General features: G+C 41.5%; 1 protein-coding gene across 1 annotated transcript in view; it reads left to right on the forward strand.

Moving 5' to 3' along the window:
• ccdc197 (coiled-coil domain containing 197) overlaps positions 1-25,627 on the forward strand; it is a gene marked incomplete at both ends in the record, with an annotated part of 59,159 nt that overhangs the window by 10,231 nt on the left and 23,301 nt on the right. The window contains 2 exons of the mRNA XM_080850415.1: positions 23,252-23,297; positions 23,813-23,989. Coding sequence (XP_080706541.1) covers positions 23,252-23,297; positions 23,813-23,989 — 223 coding nt within the window. The remainder of the gene's footprint in view (positions 1-23,251; positions 23,298-23,812; positions 23,990-25,627) is intronic.

Consider the following 25,627-nt stretch of genomic DNA (forward strand, 5'->3'; position numbering starts at 1 on the left):
GATGCAATTTCGACAGTGTAAGACAGAGGGCCGTGTCGTTCTTTCACTGTGGCCGGGACCCATTTGTGATCTCCTCTGTAACTTCTAGCCAATACAGTCTGTCCAACGGTGAAGTGACGAAGTTTCCTGTCACTGGTCCTATTCGCCTGTTGAATTTGTCTGTCTTGGACAGTGCGTTTGCTGTTTGGTTGGAGAAGATCCAATCGTGAACGAAGCCGTCGTCCCAGGAACAACATAGCTGGTGTCTGGTTGGTGGTGACATGTGTGGCATTTCTGTAAGCAAACAAGAGGTTACACAGCTTTTGATGTAGGTTGATATGGTCATCATTCATTGCCTTCAGGCCTTGTTTCAAAGTCTGAACAAACCTTTCTGCCTGGCCATTGGTAGCTGGATGCCAGGGAGCTGAAGTAATGTGCCGGATCCCATTGTTCCTCAGAAATCTTTGGAAGTCCTCACTCGTGAATTGGGGCCCGTTATCGCTGACTAATTGCTGTGGAACTCCAGTTCTGGCAAAGAGCTCTCGAAGCACTGTTATTGTTTGGTTTGTTGTGGTGGAGTTCATGGTGAAAACCTCTGACCATTTGGAACATGCATCCACTACTACTAGGAAGTTTGTGCGCATGAAAGGTCCTGCAAAATCCACATGAATGCGTTGCCATGGGGAGGCAGGCCACTCCCACAGGTGAAGTGGGCTACGTGCTGGTTCATTTTGCACCTGCTGGCAGCCAGAACATTTCATGGCTACGCTTTCCACATCCTGGTCAATTCCGGGCCACCACACAAAGCTCCTGGCTAGCGCCTTCATTTTCACCACCCCCAGATGGCCGGAGTGCAGTTCTTCCAAAACCTTAGTTCTGAGATTACTTGGTATGATGACTCTTGTTCCCCACATAACACAGCCGGTATTCAAGGTAAGTTCATTCCTACGCTGGTAGAACGGAGCTAGGGTGTCTTTGTGGGCTGTAGTCCAGCCAGCCTGTGTGGCCAGGTACACTTGAGACAATGTCTTGTCACGTCTAGTCTCAGCCTGTACCATCTCAGCGGTGATGGGTGGGCTTTCGATCTGGCTAAGGGTGAACATATCCAGTGCACAGCAGTCGTCCTGTTTGTTGTTGATATCATTCAGAGGCAAACGTGACAATCCGTCTGCGTTACCGTCAGGCTTTTAGCTAGGATTTTTTTAGGGGGGGTCCATTTTGTCATTTAACCTAACGCGGTGGAGCGCGCGCGCGCCGCAGGCGCAAGTATTGTAGGGGGGTCTGGGGGCATCCCCCCACCCCTGTCATTTTTTATTCCTAACTGTCTGAAACACTTTTTTACTGCATTTTGAGGTGCACATTTTGTGGAATTCAGGAAATATTTTTTGGTGTGTCTGTTGCAGTATTTTTGCTTAATTGTCACATATGTGTGTACCACACAAACTGAAAATCATACCAACACAGAAGAAATTCAAGCCAGAACTGCCATGTACATCTTGTATACATGCAGGGGGCTACTGGTCAGGTGATATTAACATAGTGTTAGACTTGGCTGACCCAAATAAGAAGTTAAAACATTTTTTTTTTTTTACTTTTTATGAATATCTTAGTCCCAGAGTCTTCCTTGACTAGTGATTACATATTCAATTTAGTTAATCTTTCATATATTTTGTGCAAGACACATAGCAGTTATTAGCTATGTTTTTTTTATATGCTACGTGTATTATATGCTAATATAGGGTGACCAGATTTCAGTGGCGGTCCGTGCATTTCACGACTGGGCCTTCAGCGATGTCCTACACGATGTTAAACTGAGTGAATCCACCTCCTAATACTATCATTATGACGCCATGGCTCTCGAACCATTATATTTATACAGAAAGGCAGTATAAGTGAGCATTGCATCACCTTAACATAGTCGAGTACAACAGACTTTATTAATATTTCCGGAGCATTTAAAATCAATACACCCGTATTAACAATACATTGAGAGTAGTAAACTCTCAGTTATATGATCGCTTGGATATTACTGTCACAACTTAAAAATAAAAGGCGATTTTCAGGGATTAGTCTACAAAGTTTTATTAAGTCTACCGAAAGTAGCCTATGAGAGCTTAAACAAGTTTGTCCACTAAACATCGCATTGTCCCACCTGCAAAGCAGTTTCATTAAACTTCCCATCCTCACGATATCCAGTTTTTCTTGAAAGTTCCGTCTTGAAAATGGCGTTGTAATTGTATCAAAAACTGGAATTATCAAGTTGGTGTAAACTAGTTTATTTGAGTTGGTTAATGTAATTATATTTAGTCTTACCAATTGAAACAACTAGCATAATAAGCATTGAAACCGATGTACGTCGTTTTCCGTTTTCGCATTAAGGCATTTGCATGGTTATCCAATTCACCTCGTACGACTTCACGAGAGACACGCCCTTTCTAATCTGATGATTGTACGACTCACCTCTACCTGCATGGTTCTACGAGGGGCTGTGGAGATTACCAACGGTTTATTATGATGTTACAAGGCCATTACATCATCAACAACAAACTATAAAATAAGAAATCGTTTGTTTTTATCCCGTGTATTTTTAGTTAATGATCAGAGGCTGTTGTTGTGAAATGAATTACTAACGACAATGACCAAGCTCGCGGTTATTGTCGAATATTTTCTATTATACCACACAAACAGTTCTGCTTTTTTACGTCTACAATTCAGGTTCTTTACAATTTTATCATTTACACTGCATGCTCTGCTAACTCAAACACAAAGAGGCTGTTCGAAAACCAAGAAATGTTTTTATTATTGCTGTAATTAGACGACGTCTCCCTATGCTTTATATGCGGCGAGAGCCACGGTGGAGCAAGGAAGAAGGGAGATGTCGGTTTTCCTCCTGCATCGCCGCTGGTGCCCTTCATAGTTTTTTTTCATTTTTACAAACTTGTCCCTGATCTTCCTCCAACTCCTAATGCACTCCTGGACCTCCAGCCCCAGGTTCCCAGCGATCTCTCAGCGATTTTTTAAAAACGGAGGTGTGCTGTCATATAGGGAACGAAACAGGAAACGTCATTTTAGCCAGGGGTGTCGGACAGCTCGGATCGGATAGTGAGAAAATTCAAGCGGTGCTCCAGAGGCCATCCGACACCCTCGGATGGCTCTCCGAGGTGCTCAAAGGTGTGGTCCCACTTCAAGGAGGGCGTTTAAGGGCGTGCCTCGTGAGATCGGAGAGCACGATCGGACAAGCATGTGAGCGCCTTTAGCCAGCTAAACTGAGCACTGAAGCACTGCACCGGTCTGCCTCAGTATCCAATCAAAGGACGTTTACGTGTCACGTTCAACGCGAGGAAAGAAATATTCCGGGCCTTCTAGAAGGCCCAGTGTCGCCAACTCGAAATCTGATTGGTTGTCACAACTGTCTGTTTCAGTTCATTCAACTTAAATGAACTGAAACAGCCAGTTGTGAAAACCAATCAGATGTACACGGGCCTTCAATGTGAATTCTGAAGGCCTCAGGGAAGAATTCTGTTCTCGGGGAAGGTTTTGGAGCGTGGCAACACATGATAGCTGAAATATGATTGGATGAAAGCTCTAACATAAATGAACAACGCTGGAAGCTATGAAATGAAGATAATGGACTATGAGGAATAATTGAATACATATTTATGAAAAGAAAATATTAAAATTAAATGTATTTATTACATTTATTTTCTGATGATGTTTAGGCCAGCAGAGAAGGCCTTGAAGGCCCTGACGGACCACCACTGCCAGATTTGAGTTTGTGGAAAAGATGACACTTCGTCGGGGAGCCTGCCCCCTCCCCCGCGACGGAGTTTTGACATATTATTGTCGTTCCTGGACAACATGAATGTACTGTTTTTACTTCATATGCATTTACTGTAGTTAATGCAATACCTTATTTCAACTGAAACACCTCATCATGTTGCTTCACTATATTTAAATCGTGTACTTATAGTTCATACATGTGTAAATAGTGTTACAAATCACGGATGCGTAATATGGCTTTTTATTGCACTAAACACTAAACGCAACACAATTTCAAAATGGCACGGGCTTTATGCCCTGTTACAAGTTATCTCGAACAGACTGTGTTCCGTCACAAACTTGTGTAAATGCAGTCCCAACACAGAACAACGACATGCAATTAGTACAGTAACGAACATTGTTGAGCACTAGTGCATTACAAACAGAAAGTATGCGCACGGCATTATGGGGCGACTATGCCGGCACGTTACAATAGGCTATGTATTTACTGAATTAAAATAATTTCAACTTGTCCCATGTCCATGTGTTTACGTGCTGATCTGAAGTCACGTTGGTAGGATTTGGGTATAAATACATTTTTATTTTAAGATATTCTTGTAATAGGTTTACCCGAACCAGCGGACAAAAAATTCAACATGCGTCAACACTTCAAAAGAAGCCCGCGGGAAAACTGCGGACCTGGCAACACTGCCGTTAACGTTAACGTTTGACGTGTCTGTTTAGTGCTACGTGAACTATCTGTTCATTTCAATCTGTTATTATTTTCTTTTGTGATTGAAATATTATTACCGGAAAAACAGGGGATGAAAAACTCAGGGCGTCTGTAGGGCGTCTGCCTTAAAGTAGTGCGTCCAATTTTTTATTATTTTAGAACAGTGCGTCCGAAAGACGCACGGACGCATGGCTGGCTTAAAGCCTGGTTACCGTGGTCTCCAGTCCTCCGGAACTCTATCTTATACTGATGTCCTCCAAGAAACAATGCCCAGCGCTGCATACGAGCACCAGCTGTCACTGGAACCCCCTTTTGGGGACTGAAAATCGACATGAGGGGCTGATGGTCTGTTACGAGAGTAAATTCTCTTCCAAACAAATACTGGTTAAAACGCTTTACCCCCCACACCAAGCTCAATGCCTCTTTGTCAATCTGGGCATAATTTTTCTCTGCCTTAGTAAGGGATCGAGATGCAAAAGCTATTGGGCGTTCACTGCCATCATCCATAATGTGAGACATCACTGCCCCGATGCCATACGCTGAAGCATCACAGGCCAGCTTTACTGGTAGAGAAGGGTTGTAGTGGGTTAGGACTGTGGCTGATGTCACAAGGGTCTTTGCGTCGTTGAATGCACGTTCACAGTCCTTAGTCCACTCCCATTTATGTCCTGTCTGGAGGAGCTGATTAAGCGAATGGAGCGCAGATGCCAAGTTAGGCAAGAGTCTGTGATAATAGTTCACAAACCCCAGAAAGGATCTCAGCTGTGAAACATCTTGGGGTCGAGGAGCCTTTAACACTGCCTGGACCTTCTCCTGACACTTGTGTAGCCCGTTAACATCAATGGTGTGTCCACAATATGTGACGCTGGATTTGAAAAACTCACATTTGTCTCTCCGCGCTCGTAGTCCATACTCTTGTAGCCTCTTCAGGACTTGTCTCAGGTTTTCTAAGTGTTCACTATCAGTGCCTCCTGTCACGATGATGTCATCGAGGTAGCATTGTGTGCCTGGTACCCCTTGTAACACCTGGTCCATGGCTCGTTGCCACATTGCTGGTGCAGAGGCCACTCCAAACACAAGCCTGTTGTAGCGATATAGACCCTTGATGGTATTAATGGTCATAAATGTCTTAGAGTCCTCATCCATTTCCATCTGGAGGTATGCGTCTGCTAAAACGTCAGTGGGCTCAGTGGGCTGTGGTACCTTGGACAAAACATTGAGGCTTTTTATGGTCCTCCAATCAAGTCTCAGCTTCCTCAGCCACTCACGTCCCCAGAGTGGTGCACCTCCTTTCTCTAGGACATACAGGTCTAACACATCTTCCTGGTTGTTATGTTCCACTTGAACAGACAGTACCCCAATAGGGACAACTTTTTCCCCTGTATAGGTCTTGAGGAGGATGGAAGTCGGTTTCAATGTTAATTTTCTGAAAAATTAGTCAAAGTCCTTTTTTGATATTACTGAAACAGCGAGCCAGTGTCCAGTTCCATTTGAATCACTTGTCCGTTAATTTTTGGAGTGAGCCAGATCATCTGCTTATCTCTTCCATGCATACTGTGTAGTAGGGCTGCAACTATCGAATATTTTTGGAATCGAGTATTCTACCGAGTATTCCATCGATTAATCGAGTAATCGGATAAAAATTACTTTTGCGTTTTTAAACAACAATACCAATAGTGCGTCCTGCAACCAGGTTCAAAGCGCAACAGCTGTGTGTATGTGTGTGACCACACTTGCGATAGGGAGAAATGAAGAGTGCATGACATGAGATCTTTGAGAATTGTTTGCTTACTTGCTACCTAACATGATGCCTAGTCATCACTATCAACTAATAACATAGGCTAAAAATAATCACAAGTAGTGTACGTTCCAACTAGCGCTAGTGTCTATATTAGTAAGCAATCATACATCTGCTAGCTAGCGTCAACTTTTACGTTACATTGTAGAGGCTCAGCATGGTGACCTGTTAATGTTTTTGTTGGTTCTAGTCTGTTAAAACACCCACGATACCAAAAGCAGTCTTCTTTATCTCCCTTTAATGTGCATTCATCAATTTCCATTACATGACGATGCATGTGATCGTACAATACAGTATGGGTGTTGTCTGCAATGAGAATACGGACTAAGCACTGCACTGAATCACATTAACAGGAGTTATTGCTTCACGATAACAATTACACAACTAATATAACTAAATACATATAAAAGTGGACATTACACTAGGCAACATGGATCTCATTCATATCTCATCCAGTCGAAATCTGAACAGGATGAACCCATCCTTATAACGTCGACTCAACATAAGAATCATAACTAAATCTTCGCTTAGCATGCTAAGCGTTCTTAGTAGCAATGTGTACTCGCATGAAGCCCAAATGCACGATTATCACAGTAGTAACTTTATGAAAACCCTTTCTTTCATGAGGTACGCACACAATGCCTCACATACATGTCAAACAATGATGAGCACTATGGTCAACTACTCTGCCACTGAATTGGCAACGTACTAAACTTGTCACTACAGCATAGTGATGTTGCCTAGCAACGCTATAAACAAATGTCTTTCATACGGTTATCATGCGGAAAGGCATTTTACGGCTGGTTTCTTGATTCTCCGCCATCGTAAATAAGTAAGGGATAACGGCCGACGAGCTGTGCAGTTCTACGAAGTTAATGGACGCTGCGGGGCAAAGAACACCACGACGCGGAGCGGTGTTGTTCCGCGAAGTCCATTAACTTCGTAGAACTGCACAGCTCGGAGGCCGTTATCCCGCTTATCTCCCGTTTACAACATCCAAAAATGTTTTTATTATTATTGTTATTATTATTTAGAATTTACCTTATCTTTAGGACATTTAATATTCAAAATAACCTGATGAATTCTTGAGTTGAAGCCTAGTGCTCCCGTTAGAGAAAGTAGTGCATGGAACTGGACCTTTAGGCCCCGTCCCATTCATCTTCCCTTCACCCTACCACTTCATCGAAGTGAACTTCACTGCGGAGGGCCCCTTCACAACGGAGTGAGAAGTGTTAAGGGATTTAAATCTTTACCTGAGAAATGGGACACCACTCGATCACTCATATCCAGCTCCACTGTAGGCTACGTTTCACCAAAAACGCAATGCAAACAGTGTTCCTATGTTTGCGAATTTGAACACACGTCAGGTTTTCAGGTTCTCAGGTTTTGGCAAACATATATACCCACATGTCATAAAATAGCGTTTTTTTACATCCTAACGTTAACGTTACTCGGCTACTCTCAGCAGCATAGACAGACGTTCATTTGTGAAAATAGCGATCTTTTTCTAACAATCATATTCTACTCAACTGTAAGGAATATTATTCTGCATAATGATCGGCTAAATATCCCGATGTTTTCAATTTTTTTAATAGTTATTTGCGAAGATATCCATATATTTGTAAACTTCTTTTTCTGCACTGGCAGCCATCTTTCTTAAAATTTTTGGAGTCCGTTTGTAACCAAGGTGATCGCAAGGCATCCTGGGAAATGTAATCTTTCCCTTCAAACGAAGTCCGGTTCTGATCACACTCCGTTTGAAGGGGTCGTTTGAAGGGTTGAACAACACTTCCCCTTCGGTCCAAAAGAATTGGGACACCCTACCCCTTCACGCGAACGCGCAAACGAAGTGGAAGGGTGAAGTGCTAGGGTGGAAGTAATGGGACAGGGCCCAAGTTTCCCCGGGCGTTGCTGCAAAGTGACACTCATGAGCTCACCTCTGTAAAGTAAACAGACACACGGACACAGGTATTGTTCATAAGGTTTTACTATTTACAGTTGAACTCCACGTTTCCGTTGATGGTGAAGTTGGACAGAGCAACAGGGAGGTCAAGTTTAGTAATTTTGGTCGAAGGCTCACAACAATCGAGCCGGCTAGTTAGCCGTGTGAGCTACCATCTGTTTCAATGTTTTTTTTTTCTAAGCGCTAGCAGCCGCCTACAAATAATATTCGAGACTTTCAGTTAAGAATTACAATACTCTTCAACATTCGTGTAGAACATAAACAACTAACCGAGTCAATTTAGACATATAAAAAGTCGTGTAGATAGCTTAATTGACATACAACATTGCCCACTAACTTCTCCCAACACGCCGCCATCTTGGTTCAAATTATCCTAGCTGTCAAAAAATAAACGTTACGTTGGTTGTCAATGGTAACCATTCAAGAGCATTGATATAGAACGGCGATTTAACTTTTCTACTGGGACTACGTCCAAGGTGTGCGGTTCCACGAACTTAATGTACACCCCATTAGCCAATCAGAAAACAGTATTTCGTTCCAGAGGGAGATAATATGAATTAAACGAAGCCTCGAGGCAAATTAAAACATTTTGTAATCGAGTTACTCGAGTAACTCGAGTAATCGTTTCAGCCCTACTGTGTAGTTCTAAACTGGCTGCATCCTCGCTCTCACTATCTGATATTTCTGTAACATTGTGTGCACGTCTGGTTACTCTGCGATTATCTTTAGTGTTGTATTTTCCACTACAACACACTCTTTGGATGTGACCTGTTTTTCCACACTGTCTACAGAGCTCATTTCTGAATCTACACTGTGATGATGAGTGGTAGCCACCCCACCTGTAGCATTTTTCCTGATCTAACTGCCTTTGCGTTGTTCCTCGCGTGGCCAGCTGATTCAAGCTTTCAGTTTTCAGTCCACCTTGTAGTTCTAGCGCGTCTTTGGCAGCCACTTCCATCGACACCGCAATTTCCAATGCCCTTTTGAACGTGAGCGCAGCCTCCGTTAATAGTCTCTTCTGGATTCCTTCATGTCTAGTACCACAGACTAATCGATCTCGTAATGTACTGTCCAAGTAAGTGCCAAAGTTACAATGTTCAGAAAGTCTTCTGAGCTCAGCAACATATGCCATTATAGTCTCATCTTTTGTCTGGTTCCGTTTATGAAATCTAAAGCGTTCTGCAATTTCAAGCGGTTGGGGCGATAAATGTGTCTGCATTACTTTCACAATCTCGTCATAGCTCTTACCGGAGGGTTTGTCGGGAGCCGTTAGGCTTCGAAGAAGGCTGTATGCTTTTCCTCCCATTGCGCTGAGCAGAACAGGCACATACTTATCTTCCTCCACTTCATTTGCGGCAAAGAATTGTTCTAGGCGTTCGATGTACGTGTTCCAATCCTCCGTGGAGCTATCGAAAGCATCAAGTCTGCCTATGTAGTATGCCATGCTAGCTTGAACACTCAAGCCAGGCTTCGAATTCTCTTGCCTTCCAAACTCCACTTGTGTAAAAATCCAACGGTGTAGAGTCCTGTGTCTTGTTGTCTTATCTTCTCAAATTCACAATTTTAGTTTTATTCTCGTTATGTATGTACATAATAAACAAGAATACGCATGTGAGACAGTTGACATGAAAGCCAGCGGCTACGTTTACTGCACGTGAAATCCAAGTAAAAGTTGAAAAACAGGCATGAGCAATCACATAGCTAGGCACTAATCCTACATCCCAACAGAACTCCAATACTATAGTGCCATCATGTGGCTGCTCAAAATACTACAGCTTGCTTTATGCAATGTTTTATTTTATTGAAAAACAACATTGCCAAACAGGGCGGTACAAAATAAAATTATAAAATGCACATTTCAGATCAACAAGGACTCAGCCTATAGTGCAGTCAGGGCTCGCAATTAACTTTTTGCCTTACCAGCCAACATGGCTGGTAGATGAAAAAATGTACCAGCCAATTATATTTTTTACCAGCCAAAATGAAACCTGCCATTTCAGACCTACTCTGACATTGTTTGATAAAAACAATCTTTACCTATGATTTTAATATCATCGTTAATCACTCTCAGAATAGATTTAAAGAAATCAACCAATATTGCCCAATTGGCTGGTGACAGCCGCAACACGTGCTGTATCATGCTGTACCTGGGAATCCTTAAAGGCCCTTCTTCACGATACGTTAATTATTTAATTAACTTTTGCATGACCTTTTTTTTAAAAGCACATTCAAGAGTTGGCTATTAAAAATGTACTTCAGATGAATTAATTTAACCTCATAAGAAGCGCTGCATTAGGTCTACTAAAAAAAAATATCTAAATTAAGCTTTTAAATGACACTTATATGATAGATAAATATTGTCCAACTAACACTACAGCATAGATATTCAAAAGCTTATTATACTATAGTCTTACTGATCTGAACAAAAAACCGCATTGAAAAAACAGAGGGAAGGCAAACAGTACCTCTGCTTCACTGAAGGGGGCGTGCGAGAGCCCACTGGTCGGCGATAAGCTTATTCAGCCATTGCTCTTCTACTAAGCTTATACTACCACCGTCAACGTATTTCGGCTCCCCATTATTTGTAATGAGCCACCTACTGCAACATGCTCTTGGTGTAGCTGTAGCTGCTGTTGTGGCTGTTGTTTCTTCCTCCCTAGATGTTCTCTGCACCTTTGCTTGAGGTGATGCGACGGCAATGAATCGGCACATTATTTTAGCTTTCGTTTAACTGCGTTAACTTGCGTGTGGTCAACTAAGTCGGTTTCAACTTTTGATTCGTGCTCAAAATATTAGAACTTTATAAACTCAAAGTATTAGAACTTTGTATTCGCTGGCAAAATATTAGAAGCTTGTATTCGCGTGCAAATTGTTATTGTTGCATTAAAATTCTAAGAACTTTATATTACCCTTTCACTTCTCCCACTGTTCTTGTTGGCGTTGCAAGCTATTTTTAACCATGACGGGCGCAATAGTCGGGAGATTTGCTCCGCAATGTCACTCGCCAAGTGGCGGAGCATCGGAGACAATTTAGTCGCCAGCCCAAAAATCTACACGCCATTGGCGCTTGGCGGGTGCCAATTTCGAGCCCTGAGTGCAGTTAAACCATGACTTAATATTTTCTTTTTTTCAAGTTTGCTGTGAACATAGAAGTTCAACTGACAGCACTATTTATTTTACATTGTTAGTGGCATTTTTTGAGTTTTCTTGTTTAAAATGAGTTTTAGTGCTATTTAAAGACAAAATTATAAATTAGGAAGTTAAAAAGGTATTCAATGCACGCTCAAAGAAGAGAGAGTGAGAAAGAGCGATAAAAAGGTTACTTAACCTATCAAAAGCATTTAACTTGATGGGGTTACTGAGATAATATAATGTATACCGACTCATTCTCATTGATTTGTTGATTGATATCCTCTGTAAGATTCATGATCAAGCAGCTGCTGTGACCACCAGCAGAATATCCAAAAGGGTTATCTTATCATGGTCACAAAGGAAAAGTTCCCACACTGGTATTGCTCAGACACCTGGGGTCAGGAAGCAAACTGAGGTGTGAGTGACTGCAATTAATCATAGTATGGGAATGGAGGAGGCCATTGAGAACCATCTCAGACTATGACAGAGAAACCAGATTATCAGATACAACAACAAAAGGTTGCCAGACCTGTTTGCATTACAAGCCTAGGTCATTTACATGAGAAGCCTAGGACTAGGAGTGGTCTTAAAAACAGTATATATGGCTTGAATTGTGGATGCTTGTGATTCAGTCCTACACCGCTGAATCCGGAGTAAGGCTGCTTCGTCACTGCACATTATTGGAATAAAGATTGCTGCATCAGAAACAAAGAAACCTCTATCATTTCTTACAATTGGCGAGCCAGCCCATCTTGCAATTTAAAAAAAAAAAAAGAAGAGGGGAATTGGTAAGTATTCTTCTAGAAACCTTTTTTTTCAGGAAATTTGCACGTTTAAAACAACCTAGAAAGGAGGTTTAAGAATAGAAATAATCTGTTTCATGTCTTTTGTTCCATTAATAAGCAGGAGGTTTCCAGTTGTGGGTTAGCTCTGTGCAATTTTTCTAAAGATTCTAAAGTAACTGAATCAGCCCGAAGTAGTGTGGTAGTAGAATTGTATCAGAATATGTTTCTGAAGTAACTGAAACAAGTAGTGTGGTTTAGGCCCGTAGTACTGTGAATTTCAAGAACACTCAGTACTGTAGTTGTGCCCGGCGACGGACAGTGGCATAATTATTAACCGGTGAATTTGTGAGTGTGAGAAAGAAGTGTAGTAAGCCCGACGAATAATGACTGGATAATAGCCAGTAGTTGAACATGAAGCATTATAGACATACATTCAGATTTTACGGCACAAATCCATAAGCTTGAGATAGGATCCGACGTAACGGGAAAGATAAATCATTTGAATTAAATTGTGTACGCGGTTGACTGTTGAAAGGCGCTATCTCATTGTTTAGGACGGAAACGTCATAGCCTAGCCAATACGTGACATACGAAGCATAATACCAAGATTGATTGACATAAAACAGAGATTGTTGTTGTTAGTTTTTTGTTTTACTTTAAAATGGAAGATATTATTGTTCAATACATCATGAAACACGGTTCGCATGGAATATTTGACGGAATAGAGAATGCAGAGGATAAGCCCTACGGCAGGGTCCCGGTTCGAAAATTATTCCAAGATACCAAAACACAAAAAAGGGAAAGTTGCAAATGCCCTTCAAGGACTTTTTGCCACATACAAAGTGACCAAGAAAAGATTAGACGACGTAGAAGCAAAGAGAGACCTACTGAAAGAAGAGAATAATTCACTCTTATCACGTCTTAATGACGGGTTGGCACACATAGAAAATCTTCAGATTACTGAAACGCTTTTGAAAAGGGAAAATGTGCAGTTGCAGAAAGAAATGGAAACTCTCATGGCTAAAAACAAATTGTTGAAATCATCAGTGGAAGTGTTGTCAGGTGAATTAGATTTGGTGGTACATAAGGTTAGCCAGTTCTCCATTAGCACATCTGATATTGGCAACAGCAATGCCGTCAATGAGGAATGTTGGGAGAAACATTCAGATTCACAGGATAGTCAGTGCCAATATTCAGGTGTCACGGTTAAGTACCCAATGGCAACAATTAACTCAACCATTGTGCGAACTGGAGCAAGTGGAGAGGAGGTTATGTCACACACCATCAAATGCCTTACACCCTCAGAGTTGGAAGTAGTGGTAAAGAATGTTGGAAAATTTGAACATGGCAGACAGGATCCCGTAGAATTCCTCACCCATCTGGAGACCTGCGTTGACATTTACAGATTGACAGATTTTGATGCTTGTGTTGTGTTAAGCCTGTGCCTTCCATCTACATTATCTAGAGCCTTAACAGATAAAGTAAAGAATAGGATGGGAAATAATCAGGACCGGAAAAAATAACTACTGGAGGTCTTGGGGATTGCATCTGTCGATCCAGAAAAGTTAACAGAGGTGTCAATGAGGAAAGGGGAACATCCAGCATCGTTTGCAGATAGGTTACTGGAAGCTTTCAGAACATACAGTGGTAACCCTGACATCATTACTGAGAATGTTGCCTATAAATTTGCTTTGATCAACAAAAGTGATCCCAAGACTCACTCTGCCATAGAAATGTTTGTGACTCATCTCTCAGACTATGGTGAAATTATTGCTAAAATGACACAATTTTACAATAATCAGGCCACTTCTAAGAAATCACACCCCACTGCAGCTATAGGATGTAAGCTTTCCCAGCAGAACAGGAGACAAAGAGGGCCAGAAACCAGTTCTTCCAGTTGGCAACACAGAGGTAATGGCTTCAGGAGAAGCAATCCAGTGGGTGCTATATGCTATTCATGTGGAGAAGATGGGCACATTGCAAGACACTGCCCTGGTAGTGGGGGAAGGTATGAACATTTTGTTTGCTATACATGTGGAAAACAGGGTCACATTGCAAGACATTGCCAAGACAGAGTGGGAAGACATCAAGGCATTATCTGTCATTCATGTGGAACAGAGGAACACATAGCAAGGAACTGCAGAGATCACAACAGATCAGAAAAGCAGAACGTTGTTTGTTTTTCTTGTGGAAAGAGGGGACACATAGCCAGAAGGTGTAACTCTTCACAGACAAGAAGGGAAAACTATCAAGAACTGATTCAGAAAGTATATAGTCTACAGACTCAATTGACATTGCATCAAGACAATAGACCCCAAGAGGAACCTATTAACACCTGGCCAGACAAATCACTGCTTGAAGAGAATGGCTGTAACTCAGACACAAGCAGCCAAAACATTGGGATTCCAAATGATGCTGATAGTAGCACACTTTGAAAATGTGTGCTCTATCAAAAAGGGGGGAGTTTCTATTTGTAATCCTGTTTCAATGTTGTGTTTTGATTATGTTTGTGTTTTGATTATGTTTGTGTTGTTGATACATTTTGGATGTGTGAACATTCTTGTGGGGAAAGGGGGGGGGGGGGGGGGGCAACATTATTTCTTTTCTTTTCTATAAAATTTCAGACACCAGATGACCAACCCAATGTAAAGGGATACCACTCGTGGAAATGGAACCTGTGGGGCCGGAGTCCATTTGGGTGACCAGAGGGTCAAGAGGCTTGAGGTGTGGACAAGGGCCACCACAAAGCATAACTGGGACCAACAAGAAAAATCCAGACGGCCACCACACAACAGGTTTCTACAGACCAGGAATCCAAAGGACCTGAGACCATACATGGATCTGAGATCCACAAGCCCAGAGATGCACCTTAAGAGATTGACTGATGGAATGAAATGGACCACAACTGATGAAGACAATAAAGAAAACAACCCAATAAACAACCAAAGATCTTGACACTTTTCAGAGCTTCATTTGCTGAAAGGTGAAAGGCACACTCAATAGAGTGCATGGACAAGAAAGACAATGAGAGAATCAGAGAGCGTCTTCTCTGAAATTTGATAAAGTGATTTCCTCAGGACAAATATGCATATCCACCACTGGTGTGCATACCCGAACGAACCCACAAAACACAGACACACACGAACAAACACGAAAAGATGAAAAGAAGATGTATGCTTTGATGTTTGATAACAATTGGGACCATTTACATTTATATTTACTTGTGTTTAGGATGTCAGATGCCTTTGTGTTTTGCTCAATTATCTTAGACCGTCTCCTTGGCTGTGGTGGTTCTCAAATGCTTCTCCAAACCCGATAAAAGATATTTATCTTATAGTATCAAATTACAGAATGACCCCCTGATAAGTTACCTATTGGGGCTGGGAGATGACCAGTGTATGCGAGGGTGATGAGTCCAATGACGGGTAAGACTCCCTAATGGCCACAGAGGGGGCAACCTAAAGCAGGACATCACCCGCCACTGGACAACTCTGTGAAAGATGTGACTCTGAGAAAGAAAGTTGATTTGATGCTATGTATGGCTTCATAGCATCAAGGGGTGGACTGTAAGATTCATGATCAAGCAGCTGCTGTGACCACCAGCAGAATATCCAAAAGGGTTATCTTATCATGGTCACAAAGGAAAAGTTCCCACACTGGTATTGCTCAGACACCTGGGGTCAGGAAGCAAACTGAGGTGTGAGTGACTGCAATTAATCATAGTATGGGAATGGGGGAGGCCATTGAGAACCATCTCAACTCAGACAGAGAAACCAGATTATCATATACACAACAACAAAAGGTTGCCAGACCTGTTTGCATTACAAGCCTACACTGCACGAAAAGCAAGATTATCGGGCCCGTAAACGCTGTGATACAGCCGCGAATGATCACCATTCCTGGCTGATCGCGGACATTCCCCCGAAATATCCGTCTGCCGCATACGAACGGAAATTCCCGGGAAGGAACCTGCGAGGGGAGGGGGGCCGATGTGTTTAGCATTCTCACCTCCCGCTGACAAAGGTGCGAAATGCTCTTATTAGCATATTGACTGTCAGCAGTCTAGCCACACACACCCTGCTGCAGCCATTGGTTGAAAACGAGAAGGAATTGAATTAAAACGTCTTGTGATGAGACGGAATGAGATTCTGTCTATAGGTCAGCTTTCAACTGACAAAACGTATCCCCTCCCATTTACAGCTATTGCCCCATAAAAACGAAATTAAAATGTACACGATAATAATTTAATTAATATTCTGTCTTTGGGGTTTTGCTCCGGGGTTATCACATTTCTTGATTGGCTCACCGTTTTCAGAGTTCTGTCTTTAGGGTATTGATTTCGGGGATTTCACGATTCTTGCTCTGCCTTTCATTTTCAGAGTTCGGGGGTTGCAATGTACTTTCGAGGCTGTTCCACTCATATTCCGGAGCTTCCTCTCTGTAATGTTCTTGAGATTCACTTTTGGCATGTGATTATACAGAGTCGGGCTTACTCTGATATCGAGATAGTCATTGCGCAACTTGGGACATGTTTGCCACTCGTAAATATCTAACCTGTGACTTTTCAGGTAGATTTTAGGCGAGCTTCGCGAGATTTGAACCTGTGCTCTTCAGGTTAGTGGTACTTTGTACCTAATGGTGCTGTTGCTAACCGCTTAGCCACCGTTGCTGGTAATGTTCTAGCTCGTCGGTGCGACCAAGTACCTGGTTTATCATTCCTCCCTCCTCTGGGGTATTTCTCTTCTGTTACTGGAGCGTGCGAATCGGGAATTGTTTAGTGGACTTATGTGACGTTTTAATTATGTTCACGTAAAGGCGCCCGAGGCAACATTAGAAACTTTAGACTCGAGTCAGAAACAGAAACAGATTTATTGTCACGTAGGTATGCGCCTACCTGAAATAATAAACGTTCAATTTCTAGTCTTTTTTACACGTAGTAAGTTTCAATAACACCATACCATTACATATCGACATTCATAGTGGTGTAGTTGTCCCTGGAGAAGTGGGTACTCTTTATTTATTCATACCGCACAGGATAAACACCCTGTTTTGAGAAGTGGGTATACCCAATGCTGACTGAAAAATAAGTGGGTATATTCCGTATACCTGCGTATATACTGGACTACACCACTGGACATTCAAGGAGCAAAGATGCAACGTCGTTGTGTGGTGAGAACTGATTAAAAAAAAATCGTCTGCCTTCTGTTTTCCACGGTAGATCGCATATTATGCTAGAAATGGCTTAGCATGGGTGGGATGGGGAAAGATAACACCTTTCCATCCAGACGCAAATTTAGCTAATCGGAATCTGTAAGTGGTTTCCAGATATATATATAGTTGATCTCTCTTATTTGACAAAGCAGTGAGTTAGCTGTCTTTCAATGTCTCTTGTCGAATTATCTCACATGTTTATGGTGGTATGTGTTTAAAAGTTTTAACTTAGGCTATGTGTAATGTTCCTAACTTATATATTATTATTTCACCTTAATGTTCTTGAGATTCGTTTCTGGCATGTAATTATACAGAGTCAGGCTTACTCTGATAACAGTCATTAAGAGTCGTTAACAGTCGTTAAGCAACTTGGGCCATGGTTGCCACTAGTGGGGATCGAACCTGTGACTTTCAGGTTTTTTAAATCAGTGACGGGGTGCCTCCCCTGGCGGGGTGGGGGGGGGTTGTTGTGTTCAATGCAGGTCAATTAAATTAACATAACAAAACCTAGGCCTGGCCAAGGGGAAGGGGTGGGGGGGCTTTCACACCAATGTGGGCTTCTACGGCAATACACAGGGTCGGAGACTGTCGTAAATCCCACATTTCATGCAGTGCTAGGTCATTTACATTAGAAGCCTAGGACTAGGAGTGGTCTTAAAAACAGTATATATGGCTTGAATTGTGGATGCTTGTGATTCAGTCCTACACCGCTGAATCCGGAGTAAGGCTGCTTCGTCACTGCACATTATTGGAATAAAGATTGCTGCATCAGAAACAAAGGAACTTCCTCATTTCTTACACCTCGGACTACAAACACATTTGTTGAATATTTGTCTGTGTATTATTGAACATATGTACATAGTATATGATGTTAGAAACAAGAGTGAAATATGGTGAGAATACAAGAGTAAAATATGGTGAGAATACAAGAGTAAAATATGGTGAGAATACAAGAGTGAAATATGGTGAGAATACAAGAGTAAAATATGGTGAGAATACAAGAGTGAAATATGGTGAGAATACAAGAGTGAAATATGGTGAGAATACAAGAGTAAAATATGGTGAGAATACAAGAGTGAAATATGGTGAGAATACAAGAGTAAAATATGGTGAGAATACAAGAGTAAAATATGGTGAGAATACAAGAGTAAAATATGGTGAGAATACAAGAGTAAAATAGGGTAAGAATACAAGTGTGTGTGCTCTGTGCTCAAGCCTCCCCTGGAGAAGGGCTCCATGCCTTTTATCCACATCTTTTCAGGTGTCGACAGCCTCTGGAAGTTTTTACCTGGGCCCTATTTTCCCCTCTTCTTTTCCCCATCAATTGAAATCGGTCCAATATTGAGTTAGAACAGGTTGATTCAGAAGGGCGTAAGAAGGACAAATCATTATATCTCCTGTCTACAAATGGCCGAGTTGGCTCAAAATGAAGGAATTATGTTTGGACCTGGGGTGGTATTTTGTTTACAGGGGACTGTCTATCTTGTCCTTTAAAGTGAAAACTAATGACAAATCCTTTAGCATATGAGTACAACAACAAATGAAGGATTGGGTGTTTCCATTGTCCTGCCAGTGCTGTTACTGAGATGTGCATTACCTCAACATTTCACATTTTTCAGGTACTTTTCAAATGGTAGTTGTATTTGTTTTTCATTTAATGCAAGGTATATTGTCCAGATACAGTATGGAATGCATGTTATTAATAACCAAAAACTGGGCCTTTCATTGTAATAATAATAATTATAAATATAGCTGCAAGCAGAGATGGGCAGTATTTCAATTACTTGTATTTGAAATACTAGTAAATTTGCTTTTGAGTATTTTGTAATTTGTATTTCATAGGGCCGATAAAAAATTGAATGTAATTTGTAACAAAATACTTTAGAGTGGAGTAATTTTGTATTTAAAATACTCCAATTACTTTCACCAGTGTTTAGGCAGAAGGAGATTTTCTGTCGGATTCTACCACGAGACTATCTGATCTGCCTCTGAATGTCATTGTCGAATCAGACAATTTGCCAAAGTGTTGCTTCTTATGGCCCGCCCCTTTTTGGGGCGAAAAGGAAATCACCCCAGATCTCTCTCATTGACTCTCATGTTAAATCAATTTTTTTCACAAAACAGGGTTGTGGTCGAAAACTTAGAAAGCTGTCTTGATCCTTGTCATTTATCTTCAGTACACCGACTTAAAGGAGGTTCTTTCAAAGAGCGAATCGAGTTGTTGCACTGAACGTTATCCATCTTGACACAATGTGACTTGATGAAAGCCGTGTGATGTCCTTATACGCAATTAGAGCTAAGGTCCGGGACGCGATCTGGCACTCCGCGCCTGGGCGAGACTCTCCACTTTGTGAATGAGGCGCACCTCACCTAGGACGCGATCTGGCACTCCGCGCCTGGGCGAGACGCTCCACTTTGTGAATGAGGCGCGCCTCACCTAGGACGCGATCTGGCACTCCGCGCCGCATTGCATAGAGGCAGGGGCCCGGGCGCACATGAGACTCTTATTAAAGATCTTAGCCTACTATAAACGTTGTTGAGACTCGCACTAAAGATCTTACTCATTCTCACAGAGTCATTTATCTGTGTGATGTCATATGTGTGCGCCAGTGTTGTCAATCACATGTGGGCGCCAATGTTGTCAAAGATAATCTGTAACTTGTGGAAGTTGTATTGTTAAATAGTGAGTACTTTGGTAGATTAAAGTATAAACTTTGAATACAAATGCTAGTACAACTTCTATACGTTCATTCACAAAGTGGAGCGTCTCGCCCAGGCGAGGAGTGCCAGATCGCGTCCTTACCTTGCAATTACGTATGACGAAAGCATGTTGGGGATAGCCCTCCCGGAAGCCATAGAGATTGCAATGAGAGCCCTGTGGCGGCGGTTACAAACATGAAAAAAAGGATACGGAACCACTGACATGGGCCCGTCATAATAGCCTGCACCTGGCCCCGTGGTTACTTCGTTACGCCACTGAATAGCCCAAACCTAAATGTTCTGCTATACCAAATTGTGAGAAAACTGAAAATTCAGAAAAAGTATTTCCTGTATTTTAAAAATACAAAATACATGTATTGTATTTTGTTACATTTTCTGGCAACAGTATTTTGTATTTTATTTTGATACATTTATTTGAGGGGTATTTTGTATTTTGTATCAAAATACATTTTGATAAATTTTTGCCCATCTCTGGCTGCAAGCAGCGATGGCGGTTTCCTCCAAACATTGCGAACCAGGGAAAAAGATATTTTTTTGACAATTTGTCACTGTATAGAAAAATCCATGCTGCAGACTTACCAATGGGACATTAAATTTCAAATGCAATACAGTGAAGATCCACAAGGGCCTTGGCTTCAAAGTAAGAGTGAGTGGGGGTTTGGTCATCAGACAATGTCCTTAAATGATGTGTGTACGTCTTGGCCAGCTTGTGCGTGTGTCAAGAGAGAGACTGAGGGCCTGATTTACTAACATGCGACCGCTGCTTAATCTGCGGTCCAGTAACGCACAGTGTTTTTGCGCATTTTCCGTGGTATTTATCAAACCAGATCCACGCTGGGCAATCTGTGTTTACTCCGCCCTATATAGGGCCTGATTTACTAACATTGCGACCGCTGCTTAAACTGTGGTCGCACATTAACGCACAGTGTTTTTGCGCATTTTCCGTGGTATTTATTTAGGAAGAGAAAATGAAGGTTCAGCGAACATGAAGATAGATATATTGGTTCACGTTCGCTCAATCACTGAACCTGATTCAATGTGTGAATATTGTTGTTCTGCCCGCCATCACCTACAGTGAGATGTTTAAAAGAAGACGATTATAAAGAATATGCTATTGGTGGCATTAATGCATAAACTGTCTATTATAACAATATAGATGTGTACATGGCGAGATTAATAATTTCTACAAGGGACATGGGTTCACTACAATATATATGGACGTGGGTGCAATCAATGGTTCCAATTACGTTCGGAAAGTTTGCAATTTCAAAAAAAGTCCTGTTTGATGTCTAATTTCAGCTATGGCAGTGGGGAAATGTATTGACCAGTGCGCCGTAGCAATGCGTCGAGTACCTGGGTGAATATTTGGCTGAGTGAAGGCTGAGATATACCAACTGCTGATGCTATAACTGTTTGAAATGATCCGATGCCATTATTTGCAATGTTGTCCGGAGTTTAACAAATGATGGAATGGAATGTGATCTCCGGTTGGAGGGTTCGATGTCGTCTCTGATCTGGTTCAGTAATTGAAGTATTGCGTGGCTGGTTAACCTGTACTGTCTAATGATTTGTGGTTCGCTTAACTGAAAAATTGTTATACGAGTTGAAACAAATATTTCTGTGCGCTGTCTCTGTCTATGTCTTCGCCTTGCTCTTATAACTACTGCCATATCAACGTTTTCAGACTCAGTGGAAATGCGCTTCCTGGTTAAGACGTGCTTTTATGAGGTGGAGAATTATCCCGCAAATTACAGACGTGCGCTCGCCAGGCAATTTTAGTAAATACCACGCAATACACCATTAGGCGCACTTACCTTCTCTCCTCCCATTAAATTGCGCTTTACGCCCACGTTCCACCCACGTTTCCACGTTCACACCCCCAAAGCGTTAATATGCGACTCTACTCAAATGCGCCCCCTTAGTAAATACCGTTTTATGTTTACGACCGCTATTTTACGCCAGACATGGGCGAAATCCTGTTAGTAAATCAGGCCCTGAGTGTGTGAGAGACGCGTGGAGGGGCAGAGGAGAAGAGAGGCAGACCTTCTATTGAAAATTACCCTAGAAATTAGCGTGTTTCAAATATTCACCAAAAATCTACTTTTCATCTTCCAGTCAACTTTTTTTCAGATTTGTGCACTTAACATTGTACAAAAGTGTCTTCATATGAACTTGTGATTGAATCAGAGTATCACTTTTTGACCTGTGGATGTGTAAAGCATTATTTTAGCGTTAACAATGTATCCAATTTGCTTTATATCAATCATTTTTGAAGATATGAAGTTGCCTTTGCACATGGGAACATGTTGTAGTGTCTTCCACGTGACATACCAGTTTGGTGTTGATATCTCAAAGATTTGCCAAGATATGACTTCACTTCCTGTTTGGCAGCCTTTCTGCTGAATTTGAGTGGCTGTACCGGACAAACGGTTGTGAGGATCAAAATTCTGTTCGATAACTTTTGTGAGGCTAGGTCTGAAGATCATCTCTGGTGATTTTGAAGACGATTTGCCAAAAATTGTAGGAGGAGTAGGCTTTCAAAGGTTTTTGATAAAACCGGAAATTGCGGAAAATCTATATCTATATAACTATCTATCTATATAACTGGAAGTGGACACCATGGGAATCCAATGGTACCTCATTTTTGAAAATCGGTCATACGGTTAAAAAGTTGCGTGTGTTGAAAATCGGTCATAAGGTTCAAAAGTTGCGTGTGTTAAAACAAGTCCAACTTTGACCTGTTGGTGGCGCTAGAGTGGTCTAATGAGAGCCATGAAACTGGGTGTGAATGAAGAAGACTGTCCTCAATGAGTGTGCCAAATTTCACAAAAAGTTACCATATGGTTCTATGGGCTGTTATTGACTCCCATGGTACAAGAACAATGCCAACAATAACAAAAGGTTACCTCCTGACGGAGGAAACCTAATAAAACTTTATTTATATAGCACCTTTCATGCAAAATAATGCAGCTCAAAGTGCTTTACAGCAAATACATAACATGCGCAAAGAAATTACATGCACAATTGTGGAGAAGAGAACATGCAGTAAAAGCTCAGTGAATATAGCAAATGGAATAATATGAGAAATATCCATTTTATGGTACAGATATATGAATTATAAATAATAATAATTTGAAATATTAACCAAGTTTTTCTTTTGTTTGTGACAGAGAGGTGGAGGATGCTAACACCAATCTTATCCCTGTTATAACAGAGGTGAGTGCTCAAGAATGTATGCATGGACTGTATTTCAAGGGCCATTCCCTGCCAAATCTCCCATATGGTTGTGTTTTTTTCTCCAAATTTGTATCATGTATACCCAAACACCAAAAGTTAATAAAAATCTAGCAATTTGAATTAAGGTTGCTTAACAGGAATTTTCCGTCTTGTACTGTCCAAAGCATGAAGAAGAAGAAATTCTTTTTAGAATAGTACATTCAAATCATATTCAAAGTGCCGTAAATATTGTTCACATGTCATTGTTTTTGTAATTGTTGAATACTGGTTACATTTGAACTCAGATTCAGATTCCCCAGGTGGAAGTAGGTCACAGTAGAACATTGGAAACGGTGTTTTCAGATATTGTGAATATAATGAAATTGAACACCCACAGTACTGTACATGCATCAAATGTTCTGAACAAAATATTGTGCACAAATAATTTCTTTAGAAGGGCTTGACATTACTATAATTCATTGCGAAAATGTGTTTTATTGGATTTTTCCTTGTAGCCCAGTAGCAGGATTTTGGAGACTGGAGTAAACACCATGCAGCGAACCCTTGTGTTAAAGAAACAAGTTGAACTGGATGAGTTAGACAGCAAGTTTGCACAGAAACGACAAGAGTTCAAAGTTCGAATGGAGGCACTGGAACACAAGAGGGCTGACCTGGAGCATAAACAGAAGCAGGTGAGTAAAGGCTTTGATATGCTTCTACAACTTGATACGGTTTTTAACTAGGGTTTAACTTCTAGTCAGAGTCATCACAAAGGACTCAGTTTGATTAACACCATGATATGCTATTACAGTGCTAAAACAGAACCCCTTTTGGACTGAGATGACTGAATATTTCTTAATGTTTTAAACCGCTAAATTCAAAACAGGAGTCAGACTAAATTTTCAATAGTCATGGATATATTCAAAAGAAACAACCCAACGCAGTATTCAACAAAAGAAAAATAATACCATGCAGTAATCAACAAAACTAATCCAATGCAGTATGCAACAAAAAAGTAAGACAGTTTACGGTTACAGAAAGTTTCCTTGAGATGAAGCCAGAGTGTATGAGAAAGTGAGTGTGTGGGTGGGTGTTTGTGCTCAATTGCCGCCAGGTGAGGGTGATAAAGACCAAGCGGTCACAGTCCAGGTGGTCCGGGAGTATGCGTTGATTTGGGTAATGTTCATGGGGAAAATGTTTCAGTTATATGATAAATGTTTTCCGTTCAAAATGTAACAAACCATATAAACAATTCCCGTTCAGAAATGTAACGAAACTCTGGCTCATCTAAACAATTTCGATCAAAATGGAACAAAACCCAGCCCCCTGGCTCATACAAACATTCCCCTTTCAACGTGTAGAAAAACTCTGGCTCATATACACAATTCCCGTTCACAAAACAAACCAAAAATAGTCGTTAGTAATTCAAAATTAAATTTGGAAAGTTCGACCAGTCTGGAGTCAGTCAGTAAACGTCTTTGTTTGCCGCTCGGCGAAACTAGTAGGATTTTCCCCGGGGCCAAGTGCCTTCCAAGATCAGAGAGCTTTACGGTTAGGCCACTATGGTACTCACTCGTCCTCCGCTGTTTTACTGCTCGGCGAAACCTCAATGTATTTGCACCGGGGCACGGAGTGATGGCTGCCGAGGCCACAGCAACACAAGCCCAAAACAATAGCCTACCGTCCCTCTTTCGACCTCTTTTTTAAAGAACCCGCGGCTGTTGATTAGCTGCACCGGGCGTCAATGGGGGCGGGTCAGAGGAATTACTGCACTCTCTGTGCGTCTCCCTTACAGGAGTGTCACAAACTGCGTTACTGCGTGGCCAGTTCTCAATACAAAGCAATACAAACACGGTAGATAGACGTATTTGTACATGTCTTTTTTTTTTTTTTTACTTTTTTAAAAGTTACAGAGAAATAGAAACTGTGCCATGTTAAAAAAAACCTGTTATGGTAACTGAAAAATATGTCTGAGGGGATTTTTTTTCGAGGTGTCTGAGCCAGCTTTCTAATGTTAGCATTCTACTACCCACAAGGTAAACAGCGATTGGTTGGACCAATCACAGCCCTGCGGTCTCTGTGCAGCATGCGTCGTCTCGTCGGATAGTTACAAAATTTGGGAGGTGCTTGGAGGGGGGTCGCAACAACGCAAAGGGCTCTGCACGTCTTCATAAAAGGCCGACCATAAATTAGGCTTAAGTTTGACATTCAGACAGTGTGGCTCTGTCACTTGTTTTCTTCTATTGCACATTCAGGTGGGGAGATGTTAATCATCCAATCTATCGTTTGGGTAGTGTCATTCACTGATGTCTGAGAGCCTTAAGGAACTT

This window comes from Sprattus sprattus, assembly GCF_963457725.1.
Source record: "Sprattus sprattus genome assembly, chromosome: 1".
Taxonomy (NCBI): domain Eukaryota; kingdom Metazoa; phylum Chordata; class Actinopteri; order Clupeiformes; family Clupeidae; genus Sprattus; species Sprattus sprattus.